The sequence below is a fragment of the Lipotes vexillifer genome, unplaced genomic scaffold (genome assembly GCF_000442215.2).
Source record: "Lipotes vexillifer unplaced genomic scaffold, Lipotes_vexillifer_v1.1 scaffold90, whole genome shotgun sequence".
Classification (NCBI taxonomy): domain Eukaryota; kingdom Metazoa; phylum Chordata; class Mammalia; order Artiodactyla; family Lipotidae; genus Lipotes; species Lipotes vexillifer.
In genome coordinates this window covers 3,759,834-3,776,282 of record NW_006782310.1, presented here as the reverse complement: position 1 = coordinate 3,776,282, position 16,449 = coordinate 3,759,834, and the positions used below count along the sequence as shown (strand labels likewise).

The window sequence follows — 16,449 nt, the reverse complement described above, 5'->3', positions numbered from 1 at the left end:
CCCCCCCCCCCACACACACACACACACACACACACACACACACACACACACACACACACAAACACCCTCTACTTTCTTCCTCTGACAGTCAGGAGTGAACGTCCTGGGACACTGTGGGCTACTGCACCTTCTGAAAGAAGAGAGGACAAGAATCCTCCATGCTGAGTCTCTTGCCTAGTGGGTACCTGAGGCATCTGGAGGGTTAAAGCAACGTAAACAGAAATATTTGTGCTGTCCTTTGGATGATGAGATGAGAGCACTGACTCACCATCAGAATGCCATGCTAATTTTTTAAAAAGTGCACTTTGTTCTTCCAACCCTCCAATTTCTGAAGTTAGGATGTGGCTGGTCAAGGCACGTGGAGTACCGTGTGGCCAGAAGGATGGAAAAGGGACCAACCCAAGATCCCAATGGGCCAGAATGGGATTTTGGTGGACTCTAATTTGAGTGCTAACCTTTCTGTGTACTGTTCCTTCCAATGTGGCTAGTCAAACGTCAGGTTTCACTCTATTCACTCTTGTTAGTGTGTTGCTAAGTGCCTATTTATCTTCAGAGAGGCCTAAGGCTCTTCTTGAGCAGAGGATGGGTCTTCCATTTCTCTGGTGTTTCACCTTTTGCCCTTTAGTCATGTAGGGCTCTGCTTGGTGGATGCCTAATTGACTCTGAGCTGCTGAAATCAGCTTTAGGACCCTTGCAGAAGAGATGCATATACTTTGGGATAATTTCTGGTCTTGTAGCGTAGCCAGAAAGTCCAAACAAATAGATTTCAACAGATGAACTGTTCTACAATTTCAGCTGTATTTCTTGGCTACATCAAGAAAAATTACAGTAGGGTAGATGTAGGTGCAAAGATGAAAAGCTACTAGTTCCTACAGTGTTCTACCCGGTCTTAAATGAATTTTGTCTGATTTGCTGATTTAGTGACAGGCTGGTTTATATTTAGAGTTCTGTGGGATGCCAGCTAGGTAGGTAAGGATGCAGTAAGCAGCAGAGGCCACAACTGTTTTAACTTTTCACTGCCAAATTGGCAACAGAAGATTTAAAAAGGGCCTAAGAACTTTCAGAGTACTGAAATCTCTGGCGTTTATGGACAAGAACCAAATACCACTTTTTATCTGGGTTTATGTCAAGGGCATTTCATTAGGCTTTTAGAAAAGTATATTTTTCTAAGAACTACCTACTGATGTTTAAATAATGTGCAGAACAAAAATGATCAAATTGCTGGAGCTCAGAGAAAGAAAATGCCATGAAAGGAAAAGGCTTGCTCCTTTGGGACTAGATTTGTTATAACTGGGCTGAATATTTTCAGAAACAGCTCCTGGGAATTTTTCACTGCAGTTATCATGAATCAGGAGAACATGTGGTGTAGCATTCTCAAATCCAAGGGAGGCAGACTAAAACACACTCAATAAGATCCTCCCTTTTATACCAAGAGGGCCTCAAAGCTCAAAAAAATATATTTCCTAATAACAATTACACTTTATTTTTTACTTGCTTAATCTTAACCCGAGGACCAAGACAGGAGGTCAGTAGTGCTTGAACTAGAATGTATTCTTTACTAATTGATATGTCACTTAGGAGATATATATCGCTTTTTCAATTTAGCAGCCAGAGTTGAGTTTCCTATCAACTGCACTATTCCATGGGTGGGAAAAGACTGCAGAACTAAAGTGGATACAAGTCCTTGGGACCGTGCATCCAGACGACCGTAAGAGGTGTATTAGCTTTGAAGTGTAATGTGGGACATCTAAATGGCCATTGGCTGGAGCCAGAGAAGCCATCAAGTCTCATGGGACAGTGTAGCTGAAGGTATATCAAATCATTGTACGAAGCTGAGTCCCAGCCGTATTTACACAATTAGATCGAGCAAGCTAGTTCTGAGTCCCGGGGGCTCTCATACACTCACATAATAATTATAGTCACTCCCAGGGACTGGATTACTTGTAAAGCACTGAGCACAGTGCTAGGCATGTATGTGTGTGCTCAGAATAAAATGATAGTGCGTCTGCCACTATGTTAAGCTCTTTAAAAGCTATATCTCAGTGAGCACAACTCCTCCATGAGGTAGGTATTGTGATATATGTTGTACAGAGGGAACAGAGGCTCAGAGAAGTCTAGTAGTTTGTCAGAGATTATGCTGCTAAGATTTGATGGAACTCATATTTGAAATCAGTCTATTCGAGTCCAGGGCCTAAGCTTCAGACTACTATAGTGAAGTGATCCTGCCAATCAAGGGCTATTCTCTTTACATTAAAAAGATTACTGAGAATTTCCCATGTATTTAGGTAGATCCTTAAAGCTGGGGGACCACATGCCACAGAAATGATATCTGAAATTAAATTATATCTTGCTGAATTCCACAATGGATTTGAATCCGCTGTTCTAAAACCATAAGGCTGTAGAAGGTTTCCTCTCTGGTTTTGCTTCTTTTGTTTTCTTTAATAACACATGCTTTTGCTTTCACTCCTTAAGGTACACACTTTGATCTTTTGGGCCCTGAATACAGCAGGACTAAGGAGCTGACTCATCTCTGCAAGTGCTGAGCAAGCCTGGACTTTTCTCTCTCAAGTGCTAGAGAGGCTGAAAACTTGAATGCGGTTATGGATCAGTGTTATGGCTTCACAGCTACGAATTTCTGGGGCATCTTTGGTATTATTGAAATTTCTGTGCCAGCTTTCCTGATTAATAGAGTAAAGAGTCAACTCCCAAGGTTGCCTGCCAAATCTCCACTGGATTATAATGAAATGCTTCACAGATTGGGAAGGAGGATATTTTATCATAGAGAAAACCTAAGAGAGAGTGACTGTGAATATGGGTTACAAGTTATCAGAATCCAGTGTACAGTGGGCACGTTTCCTCCTAAATGAGAGGATACTTACTTGAGAGAAGAGTGATAAAAGGATATTGCATTCAACCTTGCAAGCTGACCTGCGGGTGACAAAGGACACAAACAAGAAAGGTGACATGTCATGTCTGTGACGTAGTCAAGCTGGTGAATTATTTGGTTGGAAGCCATGCAGAAAGACAGAGAGAGAAACAGAAATAGAGAGAGAGAGTCCAAGGAATGAAAGTGACTTTCTGGCCCATCCAACAACCATATGCTCATAGAGCAGTCAAGGAAAACCACTTCGACATTCTCCAGGGCATACATCTTGAGTGGGGACGCACAGGCCTGTTATCTCTCAGCCCTTTTCTTTGTCTTTCCCTTGAAGTCACTGGGTGTGGAAAGGAAAGGAGAGAGAGAAGGAGCTTAACATCTACCAGAGATGGCACGAACTCCAATCGGAGCTGATGCTGTTAATAGAATTTCCTTTCATTTTGGTCGTATCAGGTTAAATTCCTGAGTCATTAAAATAAATAAAAATCTAATATCTTATATGAAATCACTCACTTTCTTTTAAAAAAAAGTCTGGAATTTCATTTACTGTGGTCACCAAAATCCAGAAACTGATATGGGCTCAAATAGGGAGGTCTAATAGGCACCTCTAACAGCATGAACCAGAATATTGATTATTTCACCACCTCTCTCTCTCCCGCTATGCAGCAGAGCCAAATGAGATATGAGTAGGAATGCTATCCCTCAGAGTTCCCACGGACACCCTGGAGCTTCATCCAGACTAACTTCCTTCCGCGGATAGGCCATAGAAGTCGCAGAGAAAGAGCGTCCTCCCTGGTCTGCACTCAAGGCAACTTTGTTTCTGTAGCAGAAAAGTAAGGCTTTACGTATCTGGTCACTGTTTGTTTTGTTTATCTAGGCCCACATCTTAGTTGCTTCTGAAATGTGGCTGTTAAACTGAAAAGGCTAATGGAACATTCCAGAGAGGCAAAGCTTCTGTGTTATATTGTCAAGATGGGGTTGGTGGGCTTCCCTCTGGCTCTATTCTTCTTGGGAAGATATTTCCAAACAATCTATAAACATATGAGAAGGAGAAGATAATTTATTCTCTCTGCTTCTCTTTCCTTCACTAATAGAGAAAGAGAGGGCTACTGCCAACCTAAGACTGTGGAAGAAGCTTGTCTGGCCATCGGACAGAAAGCCTGACATGATAAAATAACCCCCGGGGTCTGGGAGGCAGCAGGTCTCAACGAGCCAAATACCCCTGAACTCCCAGAACCCCAACAAGACACAGGGAAGGGAAACATACAAGAAAAACAAACATGGCAGTAGAACAATCTCCATGGGGAAAATGCATCCCCTTAAGGATGAGTGGCTAATTACACTTATTCCCAATTGCATGTGTTATGTCCAGTGACTTCTCAGATGGATTAATATGCTCCAGTACATATGACAATCTGCCCAACCACACCCTGCTGAATGTGGACCTACAGTTCCCCTAACATTTCTTGGTGAGGTTTGTCACTCTTTCACTTCTTGACATTTGATATAAGGCAGGCAGTGAGGGAAGCTGAGGACAAATGAGGGAGGAGGTATATTTATGCTTAGTCAATTTCCTTGAGCCTTGTTCCCTGACAGTCATCCTACAGTATCCATGGGGGATTAGTTCCAGGACATCCCCACACAGCAGATACCAACATCCACAGATGCTCAAGTCCCTTATAGTTGAACCTCAGTATCCACAGATTCTGAATCTGTGGATATGGAGGGCCGACTGTATCTTTTCTTCAAAAGCATTTTCCTAATGATTTTGGAGGGTCATGGACCGTTAGTCACCATGTTTCCACTAATGTGGAAGGCCTCTTTTACTTTCCAACTCAGAATTCATAGGAATTCATGGTGAGTGACAGCTATAAGAAGTATTTAACATTTTTCCTGTCTCGAATTCATGGACTAAGGAGTTCAGTCAGAATATTCCAGAAAGGGAGTGTGGAAGGAAGGAGAAGGCACCGAATTTTGGAGTAATGTAAAAGACCCAGCTACTGAGGGGCTGGGGCAGGAGTGGTAAAGGATGTGGGCCAGCTCTTGGTACCTGGTAGGCTTCGTCCTGTAGCTTCTGTTTCAGGTATTCCTCCATCTTCAGCTCATTCTCCAGCTGCCGGACAGAGTCATCTTCATAGTTCTCGTCCTCTGGCCGCACATATGGGTCCCCATCTTCTGTAACCCTGGGAATCAACCACAGTGGGAGTTTCGGAGCAAATCTTAAAGGAAAGTATGAGTGGAATTCCTGTGTTAGCTGTAGTTCTGGGCACACATTTATTTAGTCCTTCAATTCACTTCTTTGCTTCAATTCACTTCAATTCTGTCTCTTCTTTGACATAATGAAAAAACTTTAAAAAAGCTTTGGAAGTTCGGAGAAATATATGATCAAGGTGTTCTCACAGACCATTTTTCTAGGGCAATCTGGTGACCACTGTCCTCTATGTTTTCCTAGGGTTAACAGGAATGAGCTGACCTTTAAATGTCTGTCCTTCTTAAAAAGCGTAGGCTTATCCTTTGAGAGAACATAGTTTTTCCAATTTGGGGGCTTAAAAAAAAATGGAATCCAAGAACACTTTCTATAAGGGAAGTAAGCCCTATAGTGAAATAATGATTAGGACATTTGTTCATAATTTAATGCTCTTTGTGTTATGCATGTATATAGGCATGTGCACCCATGTGCTTTATTCCTGTGGTAGAGTCAAGTCTCTCTCACCGAACAGCTAATCGATGTCAGGAAGACTAATACTCTAACCCGTAGCTCTTGATCTTCAAAATTTATACTAGCTCTGAACTGAAGAAATCCGGGCTTCCCTGGTGGCACAGTGTTGAGAGTCCGCCTGCCGATGCAGGGGACACGGGTTCGTGTCCCGGCCCGGGAAGATCCCACATGCCGTGGAGCGGCTGGGCCCGTGAGCCATGGCCACTGAGCCTGCGCGTCCGGAGCCTGTGCTCCGCAACGGGAGAGGCCACAACAGTGAGGGGCCCGCATACCGCAAAAAAAAAAAAAAAAAAAAAAAAAAGAAATCCATTTAAATTGTCCAATTCCACTATGAAATAAATAGATAAGAATGATCTCATTCACTAAATGTGTGACTCTCTCCATCTATTCATCCCAGTATATATAAAGCTCTTCCTGGGACTGAACATAAATTCACAACCTAAATCATATGACTAAAATATTCTCACGCTAAAACACAGTGCATGTTTAGATAGTACAGATATTAAAATATCCCCTAAAATGAAAAGAGTGGTGAAATAGAAGTTTCTGGGTTGGAACTTAAATGCCAATGTTCATGTTTATTTATATTTGTACGACATGTCCTCATTATTTTTAGAGGTTTGGGGTCAGCCTAAATAGGTCTACGAGGCCTCTATGAACTTTCCCTTCCCAAGCCCCACAGCCATGTTTGTAGCTGGTCCTGCCACCAGTGTACCAGGGACAGCAGATGGGGTGGCCTTAGTTACAGTTTTGGACCTTAGGATTGGATCAAGAAAATTTTAGGTAACCACCATGTAAATGCTTAATTATAAAAAAAATCAAATGGATTTGTATTTATCAGACTAAACTGATAATTAATTCACCAGTTTGAATAACAAACAAATCAAATAATTCTAAATTATAGAGGAAAGTTCAAGAAAGCAAACTGAAATTAAAAGCAGCAGCTTCCTGCTACGTAAAATTATAACTGTTTTGTTTTGATCTTATGCTCTGCCTTTTCACAGCTGGCTTTCAAACCATGTCTATTTATAATTCCCCATTATTACTGGCCTTTTACACACTGCTTGGATGGACAGCCAAAACACCAGAAAGGCCTCTGGTTAGTTTCTTCTCTGGGTCTTTAAAACAGACAGTTTATTTTTGTAGACTCATCTGCAGTTCTTCTCACATTAAGCACCATCACCCTTCTGTAGTTTTTTGTTTGAACTATTCATCAGTTCTCTTTTCCAGAATTTGGGTGAGCCCCTGCCCACATTTCTCAGAACTCCGCTTACTTCACTTCCTTCATTTTACCCTTTTCCCTCCCAAGCTGGGCTCTGCCGGTCTGTCCTAGCTTTTTGCCTTTGTTTCTCAGCTTTGGTTTTCTCTGCCTGACTGCTTTGAGCTGATCCAACGTCACAGAAGTTCTAGTGGCTACGTGAGTGATTATGCTGGCTCCTGTCAAGCTACAGAAGCCTAATTGGGTGAAAAATCTTTGCAAAATGTCTTTTGAAGGTCAGGCTTATACATATTTAATAATTCAAGTGAATTGGACTTCTTTATAATGAGACTTTATACATTTAGTTATTTCAATCACAAGTGCATATATGATGCTGTTTACACCCACTTTGAACAGAGACCTCTCTAGTATCACCAGGTCCTTTAAGAGCAAATCTAGTAAGTTCAGAAGATAGGATGATTTATCTCCTGAACTAGTCTATGAGTCCTGGGAGGGTGGGAGAGATTTTTGACACTATTTTGTATCCAATTAGCGCAGTGCCTTGGGCAAGCCAGGCTCTCAATAAGTCCTGGTTGGTTTTTGTTACTGATACTCTGGAAATTGTTAGGGGGAAAAGTCACAGTGACAAACTGAAATGTAGCACTCTTTTACCTCTTCTGGCAGGAAAGGAAACTGAACCATTCCTTTCCAAAATAAAGAAGTAAGCAACAATGTTTTTATTTTCCTATGCTCCCTGCAGAGTGTTCTGTTACTGAGAAAATACCCCCAAGCAGAAGATACTTACAGGTCGCCTCGCATGGCACTTGGGGTTGCTCCACTGTGAAGGTACCCGGGTTTTCGGGCATGGATTTGCGCTAGAAAAGCCTTTTCAGAGGTTGGTGATGGGACCAGATCTTCAAACTGAGTCCTTGCAAGTTCAGAATCCACATTACTCTCAGTTTCACTCCCCGTCTCTATTAGGTACAATTGAAGAAGTGAAGAATGACCTAGATTTTTTTATGATCGATCGGCAAATAAAGGGCTAGGCTTAACATTAACCAACCTATGCTGATTAAAACACTGACCAGTTATTGTACGTAAGTCAAGTATGTGTTCGTTTTTTCTCGAAATGAGAATTGATACTGACATGAATTACCACAATATCAGTTAGTATACAGTATTGTCTTTTTATCTCAATAATATTATAAGGAATCTTTGTCTTAATAACTGACTTAATTCTTGAAGCCATCTGTTTTTTCCCTCTATAAAAGTCTTCATTAAAACTGTTGTTACTTTTGCTTAATATTACTTTAATTTAGGAAACACCGACCTAAAATATTACATTCACTTAATATTTCAAAATATAAACTAATAGTCCTTGAAACGCCTACAATGAGAATAACATTTTTAGTCATCATTTGCTAGGGCAGTGAGTACATGCCATTAACCATGATGTATTAACTACTGTCATTCCCCCCCCCCCACAGTGTCATTTTTATCCTATTTGGTAATCTTAATCTAAAATAATAGCATTATTTTAATTCTAATTATCATTTTTCATTATTTTAATTCTAATTATAGAGGTTTTAAGAAATTTAATTAATTCTAATTATAGAGGTTTTAAGAAATTTAAATCCAGATTTTTTTTAACATTAAAGTTTTCTTTCTTATAGTTGTTGTAATCTCAACTATATATATGACCACAGTCCTTTCAAACAGATATCTTGCTAGGAGGGCTTTAAGGAATAGATGAGATGTACTAGTAACTGATAAGCTATTTATTTGCATCTTCACGCTGTTAAAGTTTTTAAAACTCTGTGTAGTAGTATTAGGATGAAGAGAGCTGCAATTTTATGCTATTTATTTTCTTCGCAGATCTTTCTTTAGTGATATTGCAAAGGTAAATTTCAGTTTCGCTTCTTTCAAATAGCCATGCATTCCAAATGAACAAGTCTAAGTTAGTAAATAAGACATTTGACCCTATAAAATAACTTTAGCACCATGTCACTTTGGGTCATGATATATTTAACAGTGGCTAACTTGGGATTCTGTATTTACAAGTCAATTTGAATATTTATTCTTTTCTGCATTTTTCAAACTTTGTGCATTGAGCATGTATTCATGATCTTCTCATTAGCAAAGTATAAACGGTACTAAAACAATCTAATATCCCAACAATATATCACATAGACCTTTAAAAAATCTTTTTATACTTGACAATGAGCAGCTCTCTAACAGAAGTTATGGGTCCTTCTGCAATGAGAAGACAAATGAGAACGGACAAGGGACTCACCAGAATTCAACTCTTTCACGAGAGAGGACATGGTGTTAGTGATCGAATCCGCTGCTACTAGTAAGTCATTCCGTAAATTTCTTCTTGAACCTTAAGAAAGAATGATAATGAAAAAAAATCAAAGCTCTCCTTTTCCCCAAATTTTTATGCTGTTTATCATTTCCATTGATATCCTAAAGCAAGAAAACGTCTAAGACTTCTCCTTTTCAGAAGTGCTTTGGTTCATTTCCTGAAAAAAATACATTGTGCTCAGGCCAGTGGCCTTTGATATAAGAAGACATGGCAACTGATGGGGATTCATATACTTTATTGTCCAAATTGGGACAATTTTACAAGTGAAAGGGGCGGTATTAATAACAAGACTGGGTGACCTGGCACAAACTGGGATGATCCAAGGTAAGCCAGCATGTGTGGTCATCCTTCAGAATCACCTCACAGATGAAAAGACTGGTTTTGCTACGAGAGCTGTGCCTTCCCAGCAGCTGCTACTGTTTCAGCCCTTACCTGGTGGCTGAGCACATCAGATTCTGATCTCCATCACCATAGCCTCTGTCTCCCATCAGGGCTCCCCAAGCTCCCCCTATCATTTCAGGTACCCCTTGGGAATGGGAACCCTGTGCACTGTATGTCCCCAGAGTTTGGAAAAGGGGTGAAGATTCTTGCTCCTGCTGCCAAGACGTGGGCAGAAGATGTATGCCTGGTACCCTGAACTGGAACTTAGACCATGTTTCTCTATGGTAGAGGAAGATTATTATGAGGTTTCCATCCCACTAAGGGTTAAAGTGTATTTGTGGGCTGGGCTGGGAGTGGGGCAAGGTGGATGTAGAACAGAGGGCCAAATTCATAATATCTTTGGAAAAAAGACTCAAGATTCCAAATATCTGACTTCCAGATGAATTTATGCAGGATGAGCTGGGGCTGCTTAGATAGGTCACATTTCATTGTGATTTCTTAGTAAGTAAAACTAAATAAGTAAAATAATAAACACATGTAAATTTAAGAAATCAAAGTAGTTAGATAAAACAATAATTATTACAGGAAATTCAAACTGATTTAATATACTGTAAATTTCGTTAAGATTTAGGGAAAGGACAGTTTTCCCTCTAAAAATTAAAAAAAGGAAATTATTTTGCATAACTTAAATTATATTTGTACAAATTTAATCATTTTCTTTTTCAGGAGAAAACGCCCTGTAATGGATCTTCCTTTTTCCCTCAGAACAGAAAATACATCATGCTCTCCCTTCAAAATGTAAGCTTTTATCCCCTATAAGCAGTGGATGAGAGCATCTTTTTCTTCAGTCTCCCTGGATGTTACTGATGTTAAACAATTTGTTTTGAATCTGCTAGGCAAAAGGTGATTTTTTTGATTAAAATTTGTATTTCTACAACTATTTGTGAGATTGAACATCTTTATTGGCTATTTGTTCTTCTGTCGGTTCCTATCCTTCACCTATTTTTGTTTTGGAAGTGTCTTTTTCTGACTGAGCTGTGTGTGCTTTAATATATAACTGAAATTATGAAACTTGTTTGCTACATATGCTGGAAATGTTTCCTCAAGTCTATTCTTTTGTCTTTTAACTGTTTATGTTTCTTTCTGGCTTAAAACTAGTAGTCGAATGTGTCGCTCTTTTCCTTAGATCTACATGTGAGGACCTGGGAGGATGTCCACGATATACCGCTAATTCAAGGGAGATGCAAATTCCAGACCAAAATGCAATGCATGATCGAATTTGTGTGAAAAAAGAAGAGTATATGTCCATAAAAGCACACTTAAACATAGATATTTATATATAAGTGAAACGTTGAGAAGGGCCAAGGTGTTAATAGTGTTTACTTCTAGGAATGAGGTTGGCAGGCTGAGGGTCGGCAGGAGGATTTCTTTTTTTCTAATTTTCTACTAATTTAAAAAGTGATGACAAGAAAAAGTTTTATAAAGTGTTAAAATATTTCCTAATGAATAAGATCACTTGCTTTGGGACCCCCCACTCCCACCCCGACACTCCGCAGTACATAAGCAGAAGAGGCAGCGGTGGGAGAACGCTCTTTGTTGCTGTTTGTCATCTCTTCTATTGACTGTGGAGGGCTAGCCTCGCAGCCCCGTAACACAGAGGCAATGATAACAACTCTTTAGGCCATCTGGAAAATGACTAAGCATCCTTCTTGATCGCCTCAGTGCTAAAGAGCTGGGATTGTTTACTCTCAATCTTGAGTTTGCTTTAATGTAAAGAGACGAAAGGAGGAAATATCTTTTGGAATTTTAAAATGGATTACATTTATAAAATTTCCTGGAATATTGCTGAAAGGATTTCCCTTCCCTTAATGAGCAAAGGCTCATAAAAAAACAGGGCAGGGCAAGAGAAGCCAAAAGAAGATAAGATGGTGAAGGGAAGAAAAGATTAGTGTAGGGAGTTTCTAAAAAGTCTTGCAGGCCCGGCTCTGGCACAAACTGTGGAATACACTAGAACATCCACGGTGAGGCTCTGGTAACTCTAGATCATGCAATCCTTGGTGACTTATTTGCAACAGAAAAGCAGAACACACACACACACACACACACACACACAAATAAAGCCACTTACTTTGTGCAAACGCCTCCTGTACGTCTCCCCCTACCCCTGTGAGAGAGTCCTGAGGCGTGTGGGTTGGGGTGGAGCAGGCGGAAGCTGACCGGACGGGCATGGGGATGGGCCTGCTGATGGTGTGGCTGGGGGAGGAGCGGGGAGAGCCTGCCCCCTGGGTCTGGAGAGACAATGCAAGTCATTAATTGTTTTCGCAAGAAGATGCCAAATGCCCTTCCCAGTGTCTCAGTCAAATGTTAAAGACAGTGACAATGAAATTCCAAAGTAGGTGGAAATCCTAGGTAATTAAGATGGTAATTCTCAACCTGAGTTGCAGGTGCAGATAATTTGGGACCTTACTGCACATGATCTGAAGTTTTGGTTACAAACTGAAAGCTATTAGTACTGCATTCATTGTTCTGTAATATAGGAGATGGTTGCCCATGTAATGAAGCTACTGTTAAGCAGTGATAATTACAAGGTGTGTTTATGTTCTCCTTGAAGGAAGCTCTATATAGAATAAAAAGACATTAGGAGAAAGTTTTAAATATAAACTCGGAGACTGTTTGGGATGGATGTGGTTTACATTCTTCCTAAACTTTCAACGCGTCTTGTCCTGCCATCATCTGTAGAGGATAATTTATAGTTCCAATCATGTCGTGTCATATTGCGTATGTTAAGTCTCAAATAAAGAATCAAATGAAGTGTAAACTGTTTAATCCCTGTTTTACAGTAAAAGTTGTCTTTGTCGAATTGCTCTGAGATTCAGGGATTCAAATGGGGAAGAGAAAAAAGAAGAACTGGTTTCTAATTTTGGGGTAATGTTTCCTGTAGGAATTGTCCTCTTCGCCTATGAAAAAGCAGTATTCTAGCAGCAAGAACAGTGGGATTTTAAAATGAGTAAAGAAAAAAGGAGAAAACAACTTCAAAGCCATTTATCTCCTCACTCCAGCCCTTGGCATGAAGTAATTCTGAGGCTGTCAAACCTTGAATTTCGCAGTCTTGGTTCTACAATGAGGTCTCTTGGAAACATTTTCTGTTTCAATAATTAGTTTACAAAGGAAGTAAAGTCAGCACGAATAAGAAAATGTAAGAAGTGCATATACAACAGATTAGGTATTCACATAAATTCCACTCCAGTCCACTGAGTCTGGCCAGGGAGAGTGAGGACTCTTCCACAGCAAGGCCCAGAGATTCATCATCACCCCATTCAAACCCCAGACATGCACCACCAGAGCCGTGCTCTGGAATATTCGATTTAGGTCTTTGCTATGGGTTCAGCTGCTTGCAGTTAAAACACACAACATCAATCCTGTAAAACGCCATGCTGTTAGCTTTCCAGGGCTCAGCATCACACATAAAAGTCAAATCTATAAGTTGAGAAAAATCCCGAATTAAAAATTAAGCAAAACAGAAAATAATTCATGTGATGCTGAGGATTCCACTCTCACTCGCAACAGTACCTTGGAGTGGCCTGTCGGGCCCAAGGAAGAGAAGTTTGCCTGCTTGTGATGCTTTGCAGCCCCTTGCCCCAGCCTGCTCCAGGATGGGTCTGGTTTCCCCCAGCAAACTTGGGCAGCTCAATGTCATTACCACGAAACCTCTGCTTCTGAGGTACCTGGGCATTTCCCTGCTTCCCACACCAATAAGTGACCTCATGTTTGAGTCGTGCTTTGCCATGTACACAAGGTTCTCATGTACATCCTCATGGGTTTCTCTCCATGACCCACTGAAGTAGGTCCCATTATGCTAAATGTGCGGTTATGGACCACAGTGCTCAGAGAGGTGAAAAGAATTGCCCAGGAGATGGAGCTAGAGTGTCCGAGCTGGGGCCTGAGCCCAGGTGGTCTGCCTGCCCTGGGGTGGGGGGACCTGCATGGGCTATGGCTGGTGACGGATCCTTCAAAGGAGACAGGTGTTGGTTAGGTACCCTGAGACCAAGTACCTCTCCCTGGCAACCCGTCCTGCACATCCTTTTCGAGACAGGGTCCTCAGCAGAGCTCCTTGCCCTTTCTCATCTGATCTTTTTACCAAGGAACCAGGTGCAGCTGGGAGGAGGGACTGGTGATGATGGGAAGTTGGACAGAGGGGTTGAAGGCAGAAGGCTCCTCTTGGCTACACAGGGTGGCTTACCTTCTCAGCCCTGGAAGCCAGATCCTCTTCTGCGATAGGAGATTCACAATAATGATAAAACTCCATTTTTGTATGTAATTTACAGTCTCTAAAGCACATTTACATACCTAGTTTTGTTTTATTCTCCCACTTAATCAGTGCTAGGAATGAGAGTAGCTTATATCTGAATAGCAATTGGCAGAGATTAGAAAGCATTTTAATCCCATCTACTTCACTTAATCCTCTCAACAACCATACAGAGGTATTATTACTCTCATTTTTCAGGTTAGCAAGCTAGAATCAGAGGTGATAACTACCCAAGGTCTCTGAGCTAGTGAAGGACAGAGATAAAATGGATCCCCAGACTTTAGGCTACAAGGCCAGGGCTTTCCCAGGGCACCACAGCTGCTCCTCAGAATTGTGGGCACCGTGACCAACCATCATATATTTCCATCTATGTTTCATAACATACTTTCACTAATAACCTGAAGACTCAGAAGGCGTAGGACACAGACTCACTAGGGAGTGGTGACGGAGCAGTGGCCTAGGGCTTTCTGCTGGGCCAGGCAGTACCTTCTAGTTACTGGGCCACGGAGAGCAGCGTGAGTGCCCAGGGTGGAGCAAGCAACCTTCAGGCTGGTTATCAGCCAGTACAGAAATACAGGTCCACAGTCTCTTATCTGCAAATGTGAAATCCAATGAAATCCAACACATGTTGCTTCATAATGAATGTGAGGCTACTTATGTGGTGTCTGCACTGTATTGCATTTCTAAAACCTCAAAGATTCTGAGTTCCGGAGCGTCTCTGGACCCAGTGATTTCAGATATGAGGCTGTGGGCCTGCTTTTCAATATTTGATGGCTGTGCTGGGGCTGTAGTATACGCCAGCCCTGCTCATACCTGTGCCACCAGGCTCTGCAGCATAGGGTGCTTGTGGGGTTCCCCCCTCCCCTTTGGGTACCGCACCGGCCCCACCTCTTCTTGCTTAACACCTTGTCTCCAAAGGCAACTTTTCCTACCCCTTTCTGCCTGTTTCCTGTCTTCAAAACTCCCATCAGTGGTCTTGTGTTAAGAGAAAAATAATGGACTGTGGTTACATGCTAAGGGAAAAACAATTGATGGAGTCTATATTACACCAATGTGTGAATGGCTAATAGCCACCATCTGCTAAATGAATCTCCAACTGGTGCAATTTCAAGCAGTCTGATTATATGAAGAATTTAGGTGGAAGATTCTACGCTAAAGTTAAGATTCACTGCATCTTTCCTACAACTTGTAACTCCCCAGTCATGACCAGTCTTTACCCAGACTTGGGGGTAGAACCCTGGCTCCCTGGGTGATCAGGGGCCCATCACCCTTTGTCAGGACACTGGCCAGTTTGATGCATAGTAGACTTATTGCTGGGAACACCATCTCTGTTCTTCCTTTCTGCTGTTCTTGCAGGACCACTAGGGAACGGCAGTTGCCTCTTGGCTTTGGGGTAGATTAGTGAAGATGTCACAGAGTTTCATTTTCACAGGTGTGGGCCCTATAGAATGGTGGCCTCTGGTCTGGTCATGAAGCATGGTTGTCGGCTAACAACTTTAGAAGAGTTAGAATGAATAATCTCTGCGAACATCCTTTCCTGGAAATTATCCGGTGATTAATGGAGCAAAGACTTAAGGGACAATGGTCCATGCAGATCAATATATAGATCTCAAATTCCCGAGAGGTGATTTATGGAGGAAGGAAAACATACATCATCCTTGGCAAATTTAAAATTGTTCTCTTCCTAGAGAATAAATGAAAAATTCATTTCTACCCTCCATTCTCTGAGTCCACTCAACCTGCTGTTGTATCAATTTTTTAAAAGTCTGACTAGATCCATAAATTTTCTGATTTTATTCCAGGAAGTATTTGGGTTTCCACTCAGCACCAGAAAGGAGGGATGCTTCAAGGAAAGTGCCAAATGTCTAATCGTGGAACCAGCACTGTCTGGAGAAATGGCAGAGCAGATGACCATGAGACAGGAGGAGGTGGTACTATGGACCCTCCCCCACCCAGGTACCCCGCTCCCCGAAAGTCAACCTCTCAGGTTTGGGGGAGAATGCAGTGTAGTCGGGCCTGGTTTTACGTAGCAGCCTGTTTAGCTACATTCAACCCTCTTTTCATCCTTTCTTCCAGTACACACTGACTGACTATCATCATAGGGCTTCTTGTGGGGATACAGATGAGGTGACTAATTCTGATTGGTCAGACAGGAGGCACCATTTGCCCTGGGTCTTATAGCAGAGATTTCCAGGCAGAAAAGAGCAAGTACTGGGCGGGGAGAGAAGAGCATTCCAGGGCTTGGAGTATCAAGGGCAAGGCGTGGGGAGTGTGAGGGGTACTGAAGACACACTGGGAAGGCCAGTGGGGTTGATGCAGAAGGTTCTCTGTGGGGAGTGGAGTGGGATGAGGCTGAGAAGGGGTGGAGTCAGGTTTGGGGGCCTCCAGTGTCATAAAAGGGGCTTAGTCTTTATCGTGAACTAGAGCGTCATTTTCTAAGGCTTTTAAGCACAGAAGCAATTTTTACTTTTCTAGAATTAGATAAACAACTCCTAATTTAAAAGAAGTATGGGGCTTCCCTGGTGGCGCAGTGGTTGAGAGCCCGCCTGCCGATGCAGGGGACGCGGGTTCGTGCCCCGGTCCGGGAGGATCCCACGTGCCG

General features: G+C 41.9%; 1 protein-coding gene across 13 annotated transcripts in view; it reads right to left on the bottom strand.

Annotated features, from left to right (window-relative positions):
* Positions 1-16,449, bottom strand: part of DTNA (dystrobrevin alpha) — a 393,226-nt gene that overhangs the window by 4,038 nt on the left and 372,739 nt on the right. For 8 of the 13 annotated variants that reach the window (XM_007455181.1, XM_007455180.1, XM_007455184.1 and 5 more), the window contains 5 exons: positions 11,670-11,829; positions 9,089-9,178; positions 7,601-7,769; positions 4,929-5,061; positions 2,880-2,928 (listed from right to left, as the gene is read on the bottom strand). In XM_007455181.1, coding sequence (XP_007455243.1) covers positions 2,911-2,928; positions 4,929-5,061; positions 7,601-7,769; positions 9,089-9,178; positions 11,670-11,829 — 570 coding nt within the window. In that variant the 3' untranslated portion in view covers positions 2,880-2,910. Of the gene's footprint in view, positions 1-2,879; positions 2,929-4,928; positions 5,062-7,197; positions 7,203-7,600; positions 7,770-9,088; positions 9,179-11,669; positions 11,830-16,449 lie in introns of those variants that run through there. The other 5 variants (XM_007455185.1, XM_007455176.1, XM_007455183.1 and 2 more) reach the window with 3 other exon arrangements.